We start from the raw sequence: 23,941 nt of genomic DNA, 5'->3' as shown, positions 1-23,941 counted from the left end.
GGATTGCTAGAACTTTGGAGTCATGATTCTGTGCTTATTTACATATATATACAGTACCGTTTAAAGATTTATCTCTTATTATCTTATTCTCACCAAGGCTGTGTGAAACTTTATTACAATTTGAAATAACTGTTTTCTATTTTAATACATTTTAAAATTGTATTTATTCTTGTGATGGCTAAGCTGAATTTTCTGCATCATTACTCCAGTCTTCAGTCTTCAAAAATCATTCTAATGCTGATTTACTGCTGAAGAAACATTTCTTATTATTATCAATGTTGTCGAATGTTATTTAAAATAGAAGTCTTTTGTAAAATTGTTTTTCCCATCACGTTTGAGCAATTTAATGTATCCTTGCTGAATAAAAGTATGTATGATTTTTATTATGTAGAAGTATGTAAAACCTGTATGACTTTCTTGCGTGAAACAGAGAAGCTGATGTTTTAAAAAGAGTAAAAGTCAGTGTAGTCCAAAACAACACTGGACATTGCTGACTTTCATTGTGTGGACAAAAAAAGAAACAAAGTTGTCCTCTGTTTTCCACAGAAGAAAATATAGTCTTAAAGTTTCGGGAACTGTATGAGGCTGAGTAAATGATAAAACTGTCTGCAGTCCTTATGCGTAGTATTTGTTTTGGTATGCCTTCTGGTGAATCATGTGTGAGGGTCTGATTGATGAAAGTCAGTTTTTTTTTTTTTTCTGCATTTGGGTCCTGAGGGCTCTGCACATGTTGTTCCTCTGTTACAGTGGTGGTACTGTTTATGTGTGTGTTTATGTTGCAAATGGGTGGCCTTGCATCCAGTATGAAGAAATTGTGTGTCTATTGCTCCACTTTACTCTTCATTGATGACTCAGTCACCTTTTCATTCCCCAAACTATTTCCTCCATTAGACCACAGTCATGCAGCACTAAACCAGTGGATCATTACCAGTTTGCTTTTCTATCAAAACGGTGTTCATTGTTTGTGTGGAAATCACTAATGGGGGGGAGGGGGGTGAATGGGGCTTCAGTTGCATGCTGAGTCACTGCAGTGCAACTCTGCATCTTCCATCCATTTATGATTTAGCTCAGTCACTCAAACCTCACAAACCAACCAGATATTGTGAAATCACTTCAGATAAATGTACACGTCTACCTTACTTACAGCACAAAACAAGGACACCCAAAGAGGGTGTGTTTGCAAGTTTAAGATCATATGACTTTATTTTGGAGTGTTTGTTCACCATCTATTCCTCTTTCTTCCTCACAGAAAGGCAGTCCAGGAAAGTTCTCCATGAATGTACGTCACAATGATGATGACAGACCAGATTCCGCTGGACTTGCCGCCACCACTACTGAACGGGGAGGTGGCCATGATTCCGCACATGATTAATGTTAATGGGGATGGATCGCAACAGGTGAGCGGGAATGTTACTCCGGGCAGGGCATGAATTGATAATGTGTATCTTGAATGCTGTATAAGTTGCTTTCCATAATGCCTCTGCCAGATGTATGCATAGAAATGTAAATGGAAGCTACAAATTCTCAGAACAGGGATTTTTTAAGTGTTGCAAAGGACCCCTAAAAAGATGATCCCATTCCAGTCATGGAGACTATTTTTTGAATCTTTGAAACAAATGACAATAAATAATCTTTTTGTGAAACTATATGCAGGCATTTTTTATTTTTTAGTGTTAAAAATGTTGTCTATCAATGGAATGATTTATTGATTTAATGTTTTTAAAATAGAAAAGATACAGCATTTGACTGAACAATGCAGTTGTTTAGTAGTGTTCAGGAAACCTGTTAGAAAACCTGTTAGGTGCACAAATACACTCTTCACCTTTTAAATAGGAACAAAAATAAAAGTTAATTTGAAGTTCAAGACCATTTTTCTATGGGTTCATGCTGTGCTGAAGGAAGAGTTCACACGTTGATAAGTTTCTTGAGAGTTGAAAGTGAAAAGTTGACTAGCTTTGTGGCTGCAGGTCAGCCGTTACCTTAAATTAAACTTACATAGGATAATTCCTGATGGAAAACAAAGCCAGAAACATCCATTCTGAACCAGGTCAGTATTTTGGTAAATGAGGAACATTGTATTCATCTTACATTAGACATTCAAGCAGCGCTGCGAGCCTTCAGGCATGCCTCACATTTCCCTCACACATCTCTCTGTAGATCTGTGCTATCAGAGCGGATCAGTCTGTTCTGATCTCTTCTCCAGGTGATGCAGATACAGCTCCCAGGCCGTGTTTCTTCCGGTCAGAGCGGAAAAAGAATCAGACCCTTGTGAGATAAGGAAAAGGGCATCTACAGCAGATAGTGAAGGTTAAGTGCTTTGAATTCCGCCAAGTCCATGTCCACGTTTCTCTGCATCACCGAAAATGTAACAGACTGAACGACCTTCCTGGTCTTGACGAAGCTGTCAGTCCCCAGCATTCTCAATAAATTACATTCGATTACCCACACTGTCCGATGTCAGCCTGATATAAAATCAGTATGATGCTTGCATAAGTTTGTGGAAGTGTACATTTGCATTCTGCCAATGTTACGCGTCTGTGTTGGGTGAGTCCTTTATCTGCATTAGGTGTGTGCTGGTAAGAGGAGGGAGGGGAGAACACAAGGTTTTCCTCTGGAAAGCCGGCCTGACTCTTCAGTGCATGCCACCGTTCCCATAGCAACTGCAGCAGCAGACAGTGTGTGTGTGTGTGTGTGTGTGTATATGTGTGTGTGGAAGCAGGAAGTAGGTGCCCAGATCTCCAGGGCTAGAGCAGGGAGATGGGAGGTCTGCCTGACACACGAGCATCAGGGCTGTAAGGAAACGTAGGGCTCGTGCAACATGGCGGGCCAACTTTTTCATATCTACAGGCACTTTTGCACTCTCAGCAACCTGTGCACTGAGAACATGATGGTAAGCAGAAGATTGCACGGCGACCGGACCGTTTCAAGGGGCTTCCACATCTGGTTTCACAACATCTGGTTGCATCATACTTGCTTTCTTTGCAGTTGTGGTGACTATATTTCGCTAAATGTTCCGCGGCTCATTTTAAAGTTATGGATTAATGCATTTTAAGGAATTGCTACCTTTTTTTTTCCTGTCTTGGATTGTGTTTGCTGACAAAACTTTGGCTTTGCATCAGAAGTTTTGCATGTCTGATTCCCAGTGTTTTCGCAGGTGATCCTCGTGCAAGTCAACCCTGGAGAGACCTTCACTATCAGAGCAGAGGATGGATCCCTGCAATGCATTCAAGGTATGCTGTGCTTCCTGTTTCATGCAGTTTAACTTACAACAGGTTCCTCCATCCTGCCGTCTCAGGAGGTCGTTTCTGGAATTGGGTTGGTGCTGTTGTTCGCTCTTATCTGGTTTGCGTGGTGTTTTTCTAGTTAATTGGAGCCATGACTGGTGTGATATTGGATTTGGAGCTGGTGTAAACTGATGAGAGGCTGGGCGCAGGGCCACGACTGGCATGGCTCTGAGGAAATAAAAGGCAGTGTACAATGGCAGATTAAAATGCCTCTTTGTCTCATTAACAGTCCCCTTTAACATTTAGTGTCTTTGTAGCTTATTAATGATGGACAAGATGGATTGTTGGCATAGGCTGTGGTTGAGTTCTCTGAAAAGCTGCGCAGATAAGAGAACTTTAGTTTGAGAAGTTGCACAACGTTCTAGTGTGTTGCCTTCTTAAAATACAATTTTTAATAACAATTTTTGTTAATATAAGAGAGCTGAATGAATGATTCATTAGCTGGTCACAGTATTTCAGTTAGCCAGTGTTATCTAGCGCAGTGTTTTCCAAACTTTTTTGCCTTGTTATTATATATACGCTACTGATTAAAAGTTTATTGTCAGGAAGATTTTTTTAAAAAAAAAGTAATTAATACTTTTATCCAGCAAGAATGCATTAAATTGATCAAAATTGACAGTAAATTGACAGATTTGTACTTTTATAATGTTATATTTCAAATAAATGCTGTTCTTTTAAATTTCTATTCATCCAAAAATTCTGAAAAGCAACAACTGTTGAACATCAATAATAGTGAGCATTTTTTTTTCCTAAGCAGCAAGTCAACATATTAGTATGATTTCTGAAGGATCATGGGACTGAAGACTGGAGTAATAGCGGTAGAAAACAGTACATTTGAAAATGTATTCAAATAGAAAATATGTATTTTGAATTACATAAATCAAACAGAATTTGTATGTATAAATAGATGTAATATATATAATTTCATAGTATTACTGTTGCTGCTCACATCTGAATATTTGGGTTGAACTGTTTTGGAACAGTGTTGTAAATACAACTTAACTACTGATTTCTAGCAGTGTCCTCTTTTGGAAATCCAAACAAAGTAGTTACGCTTTCACAAAGAAACACACCGCGTCTCCACAACATGGTGGCAGCAGCAGCAACAATACTACAGCAAGAATCAAAGTTACGCTTCCTTTCTTTGCATAAACATTTGGCCGGTGTTATGCAAATCTTACCACACAGTGACGTAGACATGTGGGGCCATGTTTAAATGAGGCATTTTAGGAGGGCGTGGACAAGTTTGAACTTTTATAAAGAATATCTCTTTGGGTTTAAGACTTTAGTCTTTGCGACTTTAGGGATCTTATCTATGCACTTATCATTGTAACACTCCAAATAGAAAGGAAAACTTGAAATTGCATCATATGACCCCTTTAAGGTGACATAACAGAGATTTCCCTGCTCAAAAGTGATCTTCAGGTTGTGAAGGCATAGACGGGTGGAGAGCAGGCTGGATGGTCTGTGAAGGGCATGCTGTTGTGATAAGAGTCAGAAACAAAGCTCTGTAGGGCTTGGCAGCAACATGTGTTGACACAAGAATAGAACAACAGACCACAGGCCATAGCACTGGCCTGCTCGTTGCCACAATGTGCCTTTGTGTGTTTTAAGTCCTCACCTGTGATTCCCAATGGCTCTTTTTTTCTGGCTTCAATACATTAACTTTCATCCATTGCAATCTCAGCCAGATTGAGTCATGCCAAGTGTGCTTGAAGCTTCGTTTTTGTCAAACCAGTTACTCCTAAAGGAAAATCATCAATGCTGTAATTAATGGCTGTACTTGGCTTTAACCTCTCTCTGTGTAAGGTTAGAATCAACAAGCCAGTACTTATGTCAAGCCTTTCAGGTTGTTCCATTGTGTTTGACAGAAGCACACAAGCACATCCGATAGTGAAATGCTTAGTGAAAAGGCTCAATTTATGGCATCATGGCACTGAAAAAAGCAAGGAAAAGCAACCCGGCGAAACAACGAGAACAAGGTGTGGCACATGGAGGAGAGGGGCATTTCAAACGCACGTGTTTACAGAAAAGGTCACTGGGTTTAATTAGAAGTGTTGACTGAAACACAGGCTCTGAAGTAGTTGCCTTTTACAGAGAGGCTTCTTTGTCATTATGCAAACCTCAGAGCAGAAGCCTGGATTTAGGATTTTATATAAAGTAACCGCTGTTTAGCCCGTGGACCGCTGGCAACACGGAACGCACAGAGACATTTTTTTGGAGTCGATTTGGACATATTTTTTTTGGCATTTGTAGTCGAAAGGTTTAATTTAAAGGGATAGTTCACCCAAAAAGATAATTCTGTCATAATTTACTGACCTCATGTCGCTCCAAACCTGTATGGATTTCTTCCGCAAAGCATAAAAGAAGATTTTGAGATTGTTTTTGTTAATATCATTCAAGAAAACCACAAAACAACATTGCTTACTTTCACTGTACAGACAAAAACACTTTTGTGTTCTAGTGAAAGATATTATGGTGAATAAATGATGATGGATTTTTTTTTTTGGTGAACTGTCCCTTCAAATATAAAAGTTTGTTTCTCGGCCACTTGTTTTTTGACTCCAGGCTTCTGGAATTATTGAAGTAGGCTAGCGGAAAAGTGGACAGAAGAGGCTGTTGAGTAAGAACATTGTAATGAAGGATTCTCTGCTCTTATTGGTCGTTTTCTGTCCTCCCTCATCATCATCATCTTTCATCCCAAAAATAGCACTTTTTCCTGTCTTCCCACGTGGAGATCCCACTCACCTCTATTTTTGACACACTTAGATGAATGTTGTGCAGTTATTTTTAGCATCTTAAGCCTCAACTTTTTGACCCAACTCAAATCTTAACCCTTTGCCTGCCAGGATCCATTGTCAGCATTGCAACAGCTAGTGTCTTTAAGATTTTTGGCTGAGTGGCAGGTCATTACAGTGCTCAGAGCCCTATGTTTACTGAAGTTCCAGCCCGCTCCTATCGCTGCTAATTAGAGTGGAAGAGTTGAACTGTAATCTCTGTCATGTTTAAGCAGTGTGACCTTTTTCTTTTTCCATGGGACTGCTTAACAAACCTCTGCCACAGTCCGTTCTCGGCAGTAAGGCCACTCTGTGCTGCTTTCCCACACTTTTGCAAATGAAGGGAGGTCCTGCTGTTTGAGTCCAGCCTGTCCTGGGTTGCTCATTGTATGTTTTGTGTTTCTGTATGTGTGTCCCTTTCTTTTTTGTTGTTTTGTTGTGAGGTCAGGGCAATGTGTGAAGGCATTATCTCCAGCATTTCCCCACCAAGGAAGAGCACAGTTGTGATTTGACTTGCCAAGCTGAGAGATGTGGCGTTTTTGAAGGGCAGGTAAAGGTTTACCTAAGGTCCTGACATGATCAGCCAGCCACTTTCATCTCTAATGCTTTTGGACAGACATTAACAATTTTCATTTGTTTTCTTTCTCTCTTCAGTATCTGCTGATAAGGCACCAACTATTTTTGGTATTTAAGAGCAGTTTCTTCTGTTCATTTATGAAAATTAACATTTGCAACACATTTGTACTTCTTTAATTTGACTTATTTTCTAGTTGAACAGGATATTCAGTAAGAAAAAAAGGGTTACATACCAGGATGAAGGTTAGTTACTTAAACAATGCCTAGATAATTTTTTTTTGCTGTTGGTTAACATTTTCTAGCCTGTGTGGCCTTAGGTGACGTCATCAGAAAAGTTGAATAAGCCTGTAAGTCCTCTTAAATCTAGCTTGATGAAATGACATGAAAAGCCCCAGTATCTGTGTCTGTACTGTGAGTATGTTTGTGTAATTAAGTGTGTTTTATTGTTTCTGCTCTGAGGAGCTATGGAGAACGGCTTCTCAGGTGTAATTACAGCTTTTGCTGAGAGCACGTTATTCTCATCTGCACGCCGTAATTTAGTAATGACGGACGGCAAAAACGTTGAAGTCCGCAAGCACTGAATCTGATTTTCTGCACAACACACACCAAAAAGATTTCATTTAAGCCTCGGAAAGCATATCGAAATTAACCATGCTGAATGTATTTGTAAGGAGCCCATGGGAGTCAATATTGGCCAGAAAAAGAAAAAGAAAAATGAGCAAGAAAGATTTGTTGTATTCTCTGACCGAAAGAGGACAAAAGTGTTCTTGTCCTTGCCATCGTACTGTATCTACATCGACTGAAGGTCATTAGCTATCTTTAGAAAAGCCCCATGAATTGCTATTGTGGCATGAAGTGAGTGACTTTCTCAGCTTACCATACTCCCACAAAGCACAGAGACAGAGGGGCAGATATTACAAGCCACAGGCTCTACAGAGTAGGAATGGACTCAAGTACTGAGGTAATAGCAATGTGCTTGGTTGATTTACAGTGGCTGTCAAGTACTTGAGGAGTAGAAATGAGCAAAATACACATCCCTGCTACATTTCGGTCTCAGCACATCTAAAGATTTACATCCCACTTGAGCAATCACTTCTCCCACTTACTCCACTAACTGCAGTCATTTCATAACTGATTAATCATCTTTTGCATCAGGAGTCCATGTGCTTATTATTGCGTTGTGCTGAAACAAATCGGAGGGTGGCAGGCAGATATAATACTGAATCTGAACTGTAACCCTGAAGGCAGTGGTTTTACGGTGGTGAAAGTGTGTTACAGTCCATCCTTTGGGGTTTATTTATCTATGTGCATGAAGCAGCTGGTCTTCTATTTATGTTTGGGAGCCTCGTTGCCTGAGAGACATGTCTAGCTTTAGATAATAGGTCAACTGGAGAAGACACTCAGGTGATGTGCAGTAGTATGTGTTAATGAAGTATAACTTTCCGAAGGAACCCAGAAGATTCCAGTATTGCCTCTGATTATTAAAAGGAGCTTTCCAGGTTTAATGCAAGATCTATTGACAGGATTTGTGGCTTTATATTTCTATGCAAATATTTTCTTTTTAAATGTATTTTAATATTTATAAATATATGAATATTTAAAATATTAAATGTATTGATATTTAAATAATAATCCAATAATAATAGCACATCTAGAAAGAGTGACAAGTTGAACTCATGAAAGACCACTCCTTTTAAATAGGATGGAAGGGTGTCAGTATTTATCCAAGACATCTTATATAGCAATAGGTTGGGGGCAGCTGTGGCCTAATGGTTAGAGAGCTGGGCTAGTTATCAGAAGGTTGCTGGTTCAAGTCCCAGTGCTGGCAGGAGTTGTAGGTGGGAGGGAGTGAATGAACAGTGCTCTCTTCCACTCTCAATACCCATGGTTGAAATGCCCTTGAACAAGGCACTGAACCCCCAGTTGTTCCCTGGGTGCTGGATATATAGCTGCCCACAGGGGGTGTGTTCACTTCTCACTGCTGTGTGTTTGCTCTTGGATGGGTTAAATGCATTACCGCATTACCATACTTGGCAAATGTCATGACTTTCAGTTTTCAGTTTCACTAGTACATTTAGGTTACTTGGGGGGGGGGGGGGGGGTCCTTCTGGAGTTAAGTGCTTTGCACAAGGACACAATGATGAACACTCCTTGTGGGGGATCAAACCAGCAACCTTTCAGTTACCAGCCCCGGGCTTTAACCTTTAGGCTACACAAACTCATAAAATACAATCAGCCCAATTGTGCAAGTTTTTAATTAATCAGTTGTATTATAAATGAACATAATATATAAAAGTATATTTATAAAGTAACATTAACCTAAAATAATACATGCTGTAAAAAAAAGGAAAAAAAAATTCTTTATTTCATGCTGACTAATACATGAATTAGACATTTATAAAGTGTTACATATAATTAAATTCTAAAAAGAAAGGGCAAGAGTGATGCCACCTGGCCTGGAGGGTGCACAAGGTCAGGTTCGTCATTTGAAGAACGTGATCTCAGATCTGATTTTCTTAAATCTGTTAAAGATCCAGAATAAACCCTGACAGACTTTTGACACTTGTATTTGATATCTCCAGTTTCCAACAACAACAACAACAAAAAAGTCTGTGGGACTATGTTGGGGCTTATGGAGAAGAGCAGATTCTCTGAGGAAGACAGTAGGTGAACTGAGAGAATTCCTCCTGTCTACTGTCCTGTCCTCCCGGTGACCTTGGCCAGAGAGGCATGGTTGAGACCATTTGCCCTGCTTGTTCCAGATGTGCCTTACAGGCTTTGGCAGAAGATTAAAGATCTGCTGCCCATTCCTCAGCCACACCCTCTCAGAGCTGAGCGAGTGAGCGAGCGAGAAGGGAAAGAGTGTGAACACATCAGCTCTGCATACCAGAGGCTCTTTAGATCTTTGCAATTTCAGCACAGTGTTACTTAAAAATGTTCCTTGCAGATCATTCCAGTATCATAACCAAATACTAGAGCACAGGAGTCCAAAACCAAACCCTACATGGTAGTTAGATTTCATCAGGAAAGTATGTGCGCTCCAGTGAGGAGTTAGCTTTGCCATCACTGGAACAATTTAAAATATAATAAAAATGGCAAACACTTATTTTAATTGTAATAATATTCCACATTATTACTCTTTTTGATCAAATAAACTGCAGATTGCAAATGCAGATTCCGACCCCACAATTAATTCAATGCAAATATTCAGATCAGCATTACATTAAATATTAGAGTAACTAAGTTAAAGTTATGTTGTATTTTATATCTGATTAACTGCTGTTACTGTTTTCTCATCAACAGTATGCTTTTAGTTGAAATTGTTTAATTTTGCTCTGTATTTTTCATTTGTCAGTGGATGCTTGTGTTTTTTTCTTCAGCTTGTGGCCACTTGATCACTTGTGCAAACTCTTGTATTTTTTTATATGACTTACCATCCTCATTGAATTTGATGTTTAGTTAGCATTAGTCTGATTTTGAACATGTTTTCGGACCTCAGATGACTGGAGGAGAGGCATCTTTTTTTACTCCTTTTCACCTCATCTCCAGATCTTCACATCTGTCTGAAAGGTTTTAGGAGGCCAGATGTGGCTCTTCCAAGAATAATTGCTAAAGTTCCTTTGAAATCAAGGTTTTTTTTAGTGGAACTGGGTTGGCCGTTATGAAATCTCAGACTGAACTGAACTCCTCGAGTCTGTCAGCAATTCTGTCCAGCAGCTACATGCCTCACCTTTTCCTCAGCTCTCTCTCTTCTCCTCGGCTTCCCCTTGGCCAGACACTTGTGTACTGTCTTCTGTTTTTAATCTCTCCTTGCGTCTTTCTGCATTCTCGCCATCTCACTGGGAGTCTAGTCTTCCTTCTACAGTAATATTCCTTTGCTCACTCATCTCTCACTCTCTCTCTCTCTCTCTCTCTCTCTTTGTAGGCAGTCTGCTCCAGACAGCTTGAGTGCGACCTGGCAGCAGTTTTGTTTGCTGCTGACGTGGCTCTGCTATATCAGGGTTGCTGAAATCCCTCTCTCTCTCTGTCTACCTTCCTCCATCTCCTTTACTTCCTGCTTCAGTAGCTAGCAGTCTCTCACAAAAAAGTCCCACAGGCCTTTAATACTGATCAGTCGGGTTGCTTTCATTTGGATCTGGGTCATTCCTCCGTGATGGCGTATGGAACCGAGTTGAATATGGTTGGTGTGGTGTGTTGCTGTGCCATGTCTGCCCTGCTGTGCTCCAGCTGAGGAGTCTGTGGTCTGTGCCGGAGCCAACGATGAACACAGCTCTCTAAAACATTCCGCTGATGCAAACTCTTCTGTGTGGAGACAGAATGTAGCCGTTCACCCAAAAATGAGAATTCTACTGTAATCCAGTCATGTTGATATTTTGTTTCCTTAGAAATTGAATTATTTAGAAGAAACTCAGTATTGCATGACTCTTCTTTTAGGGGTGCATAGTGTGTTGGTGGGATAGCAATTATTGGCCAATATTGCAGTTCTTTCAGTAAATATTAGATATTTATTCATAATCACTTAATCTTTAAAAACACTGTGAAATGTAATCTTAACCAAATCTTCTTTTTCATACTGTGCGTGCATTTATGCTGTAAAGCCTAAATTCACTTGTAGAATCTGAATCAGCTGGTCTTACTTTTATACATACATACATACATTTATAATAATTTAACAATTTATTTATTATAAATGTTTAACTTTAATATTGGCCATTTATCAGCAATTAGCCTCAACATGAAAATAATTATCAGATTTGTACATAAAATGTGCATTCATTGTAGTACCTAAACCAATTGATTCTAGTTTATTTTTAATCGTTTATTGTTTTTACATTTATTGTTAATATTGGCTCTTTATCAGTTATCAGCCACAACATGAAAATAATTATTAACGGCATATACCATCATTTTAATAATGGTTGGCTTACAGGAGAAGTGTATAGAGACCGTTCTGGGAAAAAAATTAAATAAAAAAACATATGTTTCAGCAATTCCGAGAGGTGATGTTAGTGGTGCAGAAAAGTTTCGTCTCAAAAGTTATTCTGAACCTCAGGGTGCCCAACATTGCTCTGTTGGTGCATTCACATTCACAATATGTTGTGTTGAACAAGATTTAAGCAAAATCCCTCCTTGTGGAAATGGTAAAAGAGGACGAAAGCTCAGCGGGAGCTTTTCCTCTAGGTATTGTAGGACTTCCTCTTGTAGGTCTTCAGCTAAAGGTACTTTTGTATATTTTGTTAGGGGGCCATTGTTATCTCCGTGTATCTTCCTTATGTGGCGGCAATTCAGAATAGTACAAGAACAACAGACCAGAGGAAAGATGTTTACACACTTCACACTGTCCTAGTCTATCTGTGGTCATCTGAACCTTTCTGTTTTCCATTGAAATGTCTTTTATGTGTGTTATTTTAACACATACCTTATGCTAGTGTCAAAATGCAGTTGCATTTAATGAGTCCAAAAACACATAAAACAAAAAACATTAAAAAAAAAGGATGCCCGAGGTGTAGCACACACTGCGCACATATACAGCCTCCCCTCTGAGTTCTACTGAAATCGGTCCCTAGGAGCCACAGGATCCAGCTTAACGGTTCCTCTCATGTTAATGGAAACCATTAACTTGGTTGCTGAAGTCAGTAACATCCTCATAATCACTCTGTTTCTCTCTCTGTGTGTGTGTGTGTGTGTGTGTGTGTACATGTCTTACATTTAAAGGAATGGCAGTTTTTAGTCTCACAAAAATAAGTATACTGAAATATTAAATGAGTAAACTGTTTTTAAACATTCTACATGTGCTCATAATGGGATGTAAATGAGAGGACAGCTCTTACAACTGACTCAAGTTTTCAGCTGATTCCAGAGTCTGACATTAGCATGTTGCTAAAATAATTTTTTGATAAGATGAAGACATACTTGGCACATGCACAAATACTGAAAGAGTACATTTTGAAAATTTTTTGAACTATTTTTAATACATTTTGGTTCAATAATAATGTAATATGGTCACTATTCTCCTCTACGCAGCAAGCTGTGCTTTGCTAAACTCAGAGTTTGTTTCTTTTACCTGGTTCTTCTGGCTGAAGATGTCAGATTAAGTAGAAGAATGTGAGGCCTGGGTCTGATAGCACCGTGAGGGACTGTGAATTTCAGCTATGGGAAGCATGGGCTTATCCTCACTCTTAAGCCTGGAAGGCATTCACGCATTCTTTCCCTTGTCCTTTTAGAGAAAGTTCAGCTAGACTTTGAGCCTAATGAGACCAGACTGAGGATAGATATGCTGCACAAACATTTGGTCTTGAGCCTTCAGTGGCATGACCTGCAGTTTACCAGCATGATGATCTGTTATATATTTGCTTGATGATATGTTGAGGATGTTTATTTATGTTTGTGCATGATTATGATTATGTGCATGATTACTAGTATAAATAAAATTGTTTTACTTATTATTAGTTAGCATTAAAAACTAATAATATGAATTATTATTGTTATTTATATTAGTAATAAATATTATTTATTATTATTATTATTATTATTATTATTTATTTATTTATTTTTGTCCACCACAGTAAACCACTAGTTGGTTGTTCTGCACATTCCTAATTTGACACTAATTTTGCATCCCCAATCACAAGCTTGTCAATCAAGCATCTTTTAAACAGCATCAAGATGAAAGAGGAAAGCCTAAGTTCAGTGTTTACTGAATGTCCTTGAGGAGAAACATCTGTTGGGTTTGAACCGCATACAGAGCAGTGCAAGAATCTGCTCTTTCAATTTATCACTCTCTCTTTTCTTTCACACACACACACACACACACACACACACACACACACACACACACACACACACACACACACACACACACACACACACACACTCTTATGTACAGTATATACTCCACCCTTTTCTTCTGTTATCTCAAAGAAGCTTGAATACATTTTTTAGGTGCTTGAGAATGGCTGGATGGAGCTCCTGACCTGATTCTTGCTGTTTGCTCACAAATGTCTGGGATAGTAGTGCTGAGGTGGAGATTTGGCTGATGTATGAGACTGAATGAGATGAATGTGCTCTAGGGAACAGATCTGGATGCATGACTCTCTGAGATTTGAATAAGGAGGTTGTGTGAGTTTCCACAACAGCCCTTCGTCAGACGGTTTGCTGTTTTTTTTTACTTTGTTCATCAAAAAATCCTGAGAATTCAGCATTGCCTTCACAGGAATAATAACATTTTAAATATATATTTAAATAGAAAATATTTATTATAAATAGTTATAATATTTCATGATATTACTGTTTTAATGTATTTTTGATTAGTGAGCATAAGAAGTTTGGTGGAATTTAGAGTCCGTCCACATGGAGCAGGACAACAGCAGGAGGACGTCCAATACAACACACCTCTCCACAGGAACTTTTATAGAAATATCACTACAGAATCTTACTCAGTCTGAAGACAATATCTATTGTTTAGCTGTATATGTAAAAACTTTGTATCGTATCAGCGTTTGTTCCAGACGGATCCCGTGTTTAGTGTGTCTCTGTGGCAGAATTACAGTGCCTAATACTGGTCTGGCATACGTTTTGAGATGGTTTCTGGCTTCGTGTGCATGTGGACTTAGGGTTGAGTCAAGCCCTCCATCACAAACCTTAAGCCAAAAATGTTTACTTTTATCTCACTCAAGGATTGTATAAAATAAAGTGCAACATCTTTTGGTGTTGTGCTTCATTTTTTTCTGAGAATTGAATCGAGAATTGAATGCAGGCTGTATTCAAACCCACAACTATCACATTAGCAACACTGATCAACTTATCTGGAGCAAATGTGCTAATCGTTAGGCCACATGTCTGAAAATTTGAGGTACAATGCACTGAAAGCAGAAATCCACTGGTCTGTGGCCATTCTGGCTTTGCTTTAGCATCAAACACAGTTTTCTGGCTGCAACGGCACATGAGCTTGTTTTCACTATTGGCTCCATTTTTAAGGCCAGTTCTCAAGGCCAAAATTGACAAGAACCTTCCTGTACAATGTAGTTCTGTTTTGTTTACAGGATATTGGGGGAGGAACAGTATCCAGGGGAACTAATGAGGAGAAGTGTGAGAGCGGACTATTTTCAGAGAGCTTATCTGAAGGGCAGAGCAGGACATGGTTTATTCTCAACCCCTGCATTCCTGTCACATGATTTCAGGCCACATCCCCTTCCTCTAAACAGCCGGCATTACTGAACACACTTACAGGAGACACCGAGAGGATGCAGCTTGTGCGTGTGTGATATTTACACGTCATCGCTGGCTCCAGGTGTGGAACTGGGGCGATGAATGTGCAAAGAGTGAGATGGCTACAGTAAACACAGCTGTTGACACACAGCGCTAACTGCCCTTCCTAAAGTCCAATTCTCGCCATTCTGATGTGGACCTTTATAAGATAATCTTACAGCGCTTCCCTTGACCCATTTGCACACACGCTAGGATTGGGAATGGATGATTCCAGTTCCTTGGCGAGTCCTTTGAGGCTTCTTTTATTGGTTATTTGGGAGAGAATAGACAATGATTTGAAAATAATTCCGATTGCATTTATTGATCTTTAGCACAAGTGGTGTCGTTAATCAAGATTACAGCTTGAAGTGACACTCAGTCCCACCTGGGCTTCATCTGCAACCAGCAATATATCAAATGTATGTGATCACAATACATCCTTTAGCTTGATGCAAATTTTACAGGCATTACACTTTCTCTTTTCGTCCATTGCAGTAGCAGTTTCACAAGTTTGACTTTATTTGTAAAGTTCGATATTAAATATTTCTCTATTTTTCATAATGTACATTATAATGTTGTGATGATTTCACGTGTAACTTTTCTAACAACTTAGCTTTTGTTGTTATTTGTTAGCTTGGGTTTGATTAGCTGGTTAAACAGCTACATTCCTAGAACAAATACTTTTGGTTAGCATGTCTATTAATGCCGTTCAACACTAGTGGAAAAGAATGTTGAAGACGTTGAAGGTGCTTAAGAACTTTACAGCCTTTCAGGGTCTAAATTGCCTTAGATAGCGTTAGGAATAGAAGTTCATTGAGTCTGCCACACTGTAGTGTGTGGTGTTAATGGAGAGCAGAACAGCTTGCAGACGGCCAGTGGAGTAGTACAGTGCTGGCCAGTGGAGCTGGCTGCATGCTCTAGTCATCTGTAGACCATCTGACCCACACAAACTCACACCTGTGGGGCAGGTAATGTTCACAGATGTGCAGATGAGGGTGAAGTCATGTTCTCGTGAGTCGCTTCTCTTTGAAGCACATGAGATGATAAACACACACTCTTATGCATGCTGTACGCTCCTCCCTCTCATCACCCCAGTCCTCATCCTCCTCCTCCTCCTCAGAGTTATGATCTTATAAAAACATTACACTTGCTAAAATTACTCCCAAAGGAGGCTTTGAAAGATATTTTTAAACAAGTGCTCCCTCTTCAACCTTGACGTGTGTTCTGCTCTGAACTTGACTTGTAAAAACACACTTTGGCTTTTAAAGTGGAGCTAGGGTGATCTGATCAGATAATGACCCAGTACAGGTGGTGAGTCACCATGGCATGTTCCAGTACAGGCTCAACAGTTGGGATTTATTTTGGCCTGCCAACATATTACTCATGGCTCCATCACAAAACAGTGTTATTTATTTATTTATTTTACAAAATTGATTTTAATTCATACATGAATTTGACGAAAAACTATTTGTAATCCTTTTCATTTGTAATATTAGCTAATAATAACAACACTAGCTATGTTTCCATCCTATGTTTTGAATTTTTAGAGAAAGTTCAGCTAGACTTTGAGCCTAATGAGACCAGACTGAGGATAGATATGCTGCACAAATGTTTGGCCTTGAGCCTTCAGTGGCATGACCTGCAGTTTACCAGCATGATGATCTGTTATATTTTGCTTGATGATATGTTGAGGATATGTTTATTTATGTTTGTGCATGATTATTTTTATTTAATTATTATTATTTTCTATTATTATTACTAGTATAAATACAATTATGTGTTACTTATTATTAGTTAGCATTAAAAACTAATAATATGAATTATTTTGAAAAATGCGAATTTAACTTATGCACAAAACTTAAATATAGCATAAAACATTTGCGAATAAAGCACCGTTTCCATCCAAAAAGTCAAAGAGAAGAAAAACGTCACTTCCTGATAAACTGGCACTAAATATCTCTAAGAAAACTAGGAGAAGCCACTAAATATAATAATTTTTATATGTAATAAATTACTTGCACTTTAAAGAATAAATGTGGTCATTGTTTTTAGAGGTGGATGCCTGTTGTTTGGGAACACAGTCATGTAAGACCATTACTATACAGAAATACTTTGATGACAGACTTTTCTCAGGCATTTCAGAACTTCCAAAACAAAAAATAGATGCTGTGAACGAGATCGGTCCTCTGGTCAGTCAAGCCGTCTCATAATGCAAAGTCACGTGACTTTTTCAATGCGCATTGTGGAATTTATTCGGTAAATGTGTTTCCATCATAGTTTATGCACATTTTTTCTTATCGGATAAAAAGTTTATCCTACTCAGTTGTGCGCGTTTTTTATGCGCATTTTTAGAATTCATGCTTATCTTGGCGTTTCCATCCAGTGTTTTTTTATGCGGTAATCCAAAATGCACATAAAAATAGGTGGATGAAAACATAGCTACTGTCACATTAAATATCATTTTATTTTTAAGGAATGTTTTTATTCCACAAGAAATTATTATAATTTACTTTATGAAAAATGCATATTTATTTAAGATTTGCTAAAATTCACTTTTCACAGTGTTATTCAATAATTAGTGTTCTCAAAGCAAAGGTAATCTAAATGTAAAAATGAAGTTAAAATTTTATATGTGGAAAAAACATTTATATTTTCAATTAAATGTTATGTTTTTCAAGTTTTTTAAAATTTGTAATATTTTTTATCATTAATTGTTTTTACTAAAAATACTAAAACTAGGTTTTTAATTTGGAAAAATAGTCATTCTGGCTCACAAACAAGTTTATTTTAAAATTAACTCACAAACTAGATTATTTAAATCAAATAAAAAAACGTTTAGCAAGGTACAGTAAATGCTCTTAATATTAGGTTTTCTCAGGTTTACAACAGCTTACAACAGGTCTTCCCAATGCCTAAACAGACTGCTTTTTCCTTTCCACCTCCCTTTGATTGTAGGAGAGATGAAAGGCTGCATTGAGGAAGGAAGGAAGGAAAGAGGGAAAAACATTTATTTGAACTCAACTTATCAAAAACAGACAATGGTGATGGTTGACACAAACAGTTGAAGAACACTTCATTGGCTCAAAACAAACACACACACACACACACACACACACACACACACACACACACACACACACATATTGAGGAGAGTTTAAATTGTCTCCACTGTAGTGTTAATTTTGTCACCTATTTTTAATTTAGTCTTGTGCTAAAAGTCCTTGTTAGTTTTAGTAATTTTTAGTCATTCACATATCTTTTTTTGTTAGTCAAGTTTTAGTCTACTAAAAGTCTTTTAATTTTAGTCTAGTTTTAGTCAGAAAATGTTAGTACTTTTTTTTTAAATAACACATTTTTAGTGAGATTATTACTGATAAACATTTCAGTAAAAAAAGTGTTTCACATATCTCAAACATTGGCTAAATTTCATAATTACCTGACAAAATACAATTGTTGAATGATTTTTGTTGAATGCAAATGTTAAACGTGTCTGGTTTTCAATTTCTGATTTAAGAGACACATTCACAAATGATTAATCTGATAATTTTTTTTTTACTTTATTGATACTGCTTTTAATCATAATGCAAAGACCGGTCATCTGGACATAAGCTGTCATGTACAATAACATTTTTTTTTTTGAGCAGCGTGTGGACGAGTTCTTTCTACGCACTCATTATTTTATTTCTTGATAACAGACCGCTGCTAACTATAACACACAAATATCGAGCCTCTTCCTTCGACCTAGCATGTCGTCGTCGCTCGTCACTCATGTTCGCTTTGGGTGTTGTGTGTTCAGCAGTTTCGCGTAAAAAAAAAAAAGGTAGTTGACAAGCATATTTCGTCTCGTCTCGTCTGACGAAATTAACACTACTCCACTGGTGGGCACGATGTGGCAGCCGTCCTCCCTGTCTCATAGTCTGTTGGTAAAACAGAGACATTTTATGCTGGAAACCTTCCTCAGGTTGGCCTATATTGAAGTGGATCGGTTTCTGTCTGCCATGTTTAGGTCTGTTAGACTCAGGAATTTGTTTTCTGCCTGAGAGTTTGGTGTGAAGCTGTTTTCTTAGTTTCCTTTGACCCATGAAGAGTTGTATTCAAGACTTTGTGGTATCATGAGCTAACTTTATTAACCATTATCTGCTCACCCTGTCCTGATCTTGTTTTCTGGTATGTTAAATATTTGCCACAGTGAATGAGGGTTTGAAGGTGCTGCCAATATTTTACAGGAAGTCAGCTCACAGATAAAGGTTAAAGCGAGGTTTTGTGTATTGCAATGAGGTGTGAGATGCTAATCGTCGGAGGCTGTGTTTACACACACTGTCTGTTCTTCTTCCTTAATTCTTGTGTGTGTTTTGTCTCTCCCTTTCTTTCTCTTTCTATGTCAATTGAACAGATGTGGGTTTTTTTTGGGGGGTTTTTTTCTAGTTGCAGTTGTTTTGTGTTCAGACAATGAATGAAATAGTGAAGTTGAGAACAGCTGGTTGATTCCTGATGGTGTGGAGTTCAAATACAGATTTCCCTGTGACAGATGCATTACTGCCCTCACCCAGTAACACCTGCATTTGATCTCTTTTACAGAGTTCTCTCTTCACCAGTGCTTTCTCTTTCCCTCTTTCATTTCTCTCAGAGTATCCAAATCAGCAAAGCATTATTGACATGACTGTAAAGGATGGCTATATTAACAAAAAGCTTTCAGGTGCTTACAAAGTCCAGGTGTTGTGCATAAAGGAAATAAAGCACCATAAATAGAATAACACGGCATGTTGAACTGTAGGATATTGGGGGAACTGTAATATTCTTACAAAGTGGCAAGGAAGAAAGGAGAATGTCAGTAATAGCATTTTGAGAAGGGAAATGTCAACCCCCATTATTTTGTTTGGAAAATTGTAGGAAAGTGAAATTGGGCATCGAAACAGTTTAGTACTAATTAAAAACTGCCATTAGAAGGAAAAGACTATATTGTTCTAATCTGAAATAGAACTTCTTATATTAGTCTAGCTAGATGCAGGGTTGATTTGAAAACAAATAAATAAAGATCTGCATCCCTGCTGTGTGCACGTGTACACTCGCACAATTACTTCTAGTTCTAGGCCAACTCTCTCTTTCTTTTCTGTAAGAAAACCTTTTTTTGGACGAGACTATAGCCAATAACAACGCATTTCAATCCTAACAACTCTCTGAACATTTTAGCATGGTGATGAATATGACAATGTTAATGTGTTTGGTTTTGGCGGAACAGATCTTTTACACTGCTGCTGAATTGCTTCTGCTGTTGGTTATTGCTGTAGTTGTTGATTATTGCTGCTGCTGCTGCAAACAAGTACAGGAACTTGCTACTGCCAATGCATATGGCGATACGGTGTCATGAGTATTTAAGACATGCTGCTGCACAAATAGCATATAAAATAACCCCTTAGCAGATCTATAAAGGTGGAACAATGAAAGTGATTACTAGCCAGCCATTTAAATACAAAGCAGTAAGCTCATTGGCTGCATATGCAGCATGAACCAATCTGCTTATGACAAGTCGCTTAACTCTCTGAATATCATCAGTTAAGTTAACACCCCATCAGCCAGCGCCATCTAGAGTTTCATGACTGAGCTATATATTTAAACAAAGAAAGAAGAAGAATTATTAGGTATGTAAACTCTAAATGATGAAAGGCAAAGTCCTCAATACATAGATGAAGAGAATTATGAGAGAAACTGTTCACACTCTTTCCATCTTTTTGTCACTTGATGATAGAGTCCTAGAGTTTGTTTCTTAAAGGGTCTGCCAAATGGAAGGAGAGAGAAGAGTATTACGTTTGTTTACACCTGGAATTATGATCCATCTCTGGTAATGTGATCACAAATGCTCACTCGAGACGTGTTGTTTACATCTGGTATTAATGTGTCTCAAATGTGTCTTTGGTGACATATTTTTTCACTCTTCACATGTCAGTGTGTTACTGCATGTTGCACCCCATTTAACCTTTATTTAATGTTGACCATTTGTGACTGGATTAATACCAGGTGTAAAAAGGTTCTCAGCTGGTCTCCAGCACACTCTTCACATCTGAGATCCTGAGCCTTGTTCATGTGCTGTTTTTAACAATGGGTGAGTTAATCCAGGTGTTTGTGGAGGCATCAGATGAAACATTTGTGTGTGTGTGTGTGTGTGTATGTGGTTCGGCCTAAGCAATAAACCCCAGAACGCAGACTTGCCTCACTTTTACTTTGAAACAGGAAGTCGTCTGCTGTCAGCCCTATTTTTCATTTCCATGGGCCTGTTTACACACTTCTAGCTGTGACACCTCTCTATGAGAAAGAGAGAGAGAAAGAAAATGTGTGTGTGTGTGTGTGGGGCTGCTGGGAACAATGAGTCACCAGGATCAGGGTTAATAGACCGCAACAAAATGCCTTGCCATAATTAAAACCAATCATGCTACACTTAACTCTCCTTGTCTATCATTCCAAAGGTGTGTGTTTGCGTTCATCTGTTCACATACATCAGATAAATGTCATATTCTGTCTGGGACCAGTAAGGATTTATTTAATTTTATAAGTAATTAAAACAAGGACGGGCTCAATTGATAAAAAAGCAAGAAACAGGATTCCTAATTCCAAAACATGCAGTTCTTTTATGCTTTCTATTCACCAAAGAATCCTAAAAAAATTTATCATAGCATCCACAAAAAAATTAAGCAGCACAAGTGTTTTCAACATCGATAATAATAGTAAATGTTTCTTGAGCAGCAAATCAACATATTAAAATGATTTCTGAATGATCATGTGACACTGAAGAATGGAGTAATGCCATCACAGGGCTAAATAGAAAGGTTCATTTAACAAAAACAAATTTAGTAGTATTTCACAATATTTTTAATCAAATAAATGCAGTCTTGGTGAGCAAACTTGGTGAGACTTCTCTTGAAAGCATCCAGTTCTGAGATGAGGTTTGTTTCTCCTAACTGATCTGAATTTCACATCAGGTTTTCAACCAAGAGCTACTGACAGCATTTAATCAGTATCATTGCTCAAATATATTTTTTATATTTTTGATCTGTGCTTGATTTAAATCCTGCAGGAAAGAAAAAATGTGATCTCGAATGGTTCTCATGAACATCAATATGCTTCTTTTTAGAACATACTGGCTAGTCAGCCAAATAATGACCAGCTTGGACCTGCTAGAATCAAGCTGCTATATTTCAAAACACAGATGCCAATTTAAACAGGATTTTCCAGCAGTGTTGCATTTCTATTTTTCTCTCAAGAAATTGTAGGAGGAGCATCTGAAGCAGTGATACTTCAATAAAACTGAGACCTCCATTTAGTCTCCAGATGTGTTGGGTTCCTTCATAGCCCAGATACTGAATACACACACCTCACACACTCATCTTGCTGATTTTCTTTTAGTTGCTGCTTGTTTTGTATGTCTTCCTCTTTCCACTCTCCACCCTTCAACATGGAGAGCATGAAACAAAGGCAGGTCTGCCAGCCTAGGAGACGTGACGTTAGCCCTGGCTCTCTGGAACAACTCTGGACTCAGAAATAGGTCAGGTTAGTAAAAATGGTCCCTAACAAGGGAGGGTCTGCTCTCACTTCTCCATACTTTTCGTCCAGTGGCCCTAAAAAAATCCTCTAAGTGTACACATTCCTGTATGGAAATGGAGGTGGTGACTATGGAGGTACCACTAGAGCGCTAGCTAAACATTGTTATTTTGTTCTTGGAAAGTGTCTGTTAAGAGGCCCACAACTTTCCTCTCGGAAGTTTATGTATTGTTTACTGTGGCCATAAAGACCATTTCCTTCTGATAACGACAGAGAAACGTACAGTATTCACATAGTCAATGTTTATTGTTTATCCTGCACCCCACCCCCATCAAGTGAGAAAATAAATCAGAAGGAAAATCTTGACTCAGCATTGTTTTCCGCTCCAGTCCTCTCATTACTCCCAGAGGAAATGATCATTGCTCAGATGACTTCATGGAGTTCTCACTTTCATTGAAGTGTACAAGTTTACTATAGATGTTTCTCCAAAATTCCTTAGGAGAAATAAAAATAGATATTACTATTGCAGACTGAGTGAGAATGGAAGATATATTATTGTTGCATTATGCACTTTGCAGTGTAATGTTTTCTCATTGGTTTAGGAGATATGAGGTAATCTGACAGTGTTGCATTCAACCCTCCACCAACGCCATCTCTCATTGTGTCGCTGGTTTGTCTCTGGTCTGCCTGTTCATGTGTTTTGGAGAAGGCCTGGCTTTGGAGCGTGATTTGCAGGGATGATGGGATCCTGCTTTCAAAGCTAGCTTGCTATCTCTAGCCTCTCTGAAATCTACCCTGATCATAATAGTAAATCATAAATGTAACGGTTGGTTTCCTATAGTGTGTGGAGTACTGCATTGTAAAAAAAAAAAAAACAGCACACCACACACTAACTGATTTCATTCACAAACTACTGAGTCCCATTCGAACAGGGGAAATCTTGGATGGTCGAACGTGACTTTAGCGTAAAAATGGTGGATGACGGGCAAGATATAATAGTGTTCGGACTCCTTTTAACAGAAAATTTGAGTAAATAAAAGACAAAATGCTTGGATGAAGCATTTTTTTTTTTTTTGATTGGGAATCGTTTCGTTCCAAGTGACAGAGTGCGTGCACATTTGTCCTCAAGTATACCCCCACACAACAGGATGTCTGATTGTAAATATTTGGCATTTTGGATATTTATCGGTGTGGCCCTGATGTTCATCCGAGCAGATTCAGTCACTCTTAACACACCACAAAATCTGATAAGATAATCTGTAGAACCATCAAGATAACCTGAACTTTAACTTATCAGAAGAGGGTAATTCTTGTAAAACTCTTGTAAACTCCTAATTTGATGTAAGGTAGTCGTTGTAGTATATATGTGTAGGTATTGGGTAGGGTGATCTACATTATTGTCAGAATAAGGCATCAACATGCGCTTTTTAAGTACTAATAAACATCCAATATGCTAGTAATATGCATGCTAATAAGCAGCTAGCTAATTGTGAGTAGTTTTCCATAATCTACAGTTTTACCTAA

General features: G+C 38.3%; 1 protein-coding gene across 2 annotated transcripts in view; it reads left to right on the top strand.

The window, feature by feature from the left end:
• The window catches only part of LOC132154945 (fibronectin type III domain-containing protein 3B-like), a 132,790-nt gene that overhangs the window by 34,802 nt on the left and 74,047 nt on the right, over positions 1–23,941 (top strand). Inside the window, exons 2-3 of one of the 2 annotated variants that reach the window (XM_059563685.1) lie at positions 1,254–1,397; positions 3,155–3,230. In XM_059563685.1, the coding sequence (XP_059419668.1) occupies positions 1,278–1,397; positions 3,155–3,230 (196 nt within the window). In that variant the 5' untranslated portion in view covers positions 1,254–1,277. Of the gene's footprint in view, positions 1–1,249; positions 1,398–3,154; positions 3,231–23,941 lie in introns of both variants that reach the window. The other variant, XM_059563684.1, reaches the window with a different exon arrangement.

This window comes from Carassius carassius, chromosome 12 (assembly GCF_963082965.1).
Source record: "Carassius carassius chromosome 12, fCarCar2.1, whole genome shotgun sequence".
In the NCBI taxonomy this organism is placed as follows: Eukaryota; Metazoa; Chordata; class Actinopteri; order Cypriniformes; family Cyprinidae; genus Carassius; species Carassius carassius.
The sequence above is the reverse complement of the archived record's forward strand: the minus strand, read 5'-3'. Positions and strand labels throughout refer to the sequence as shown.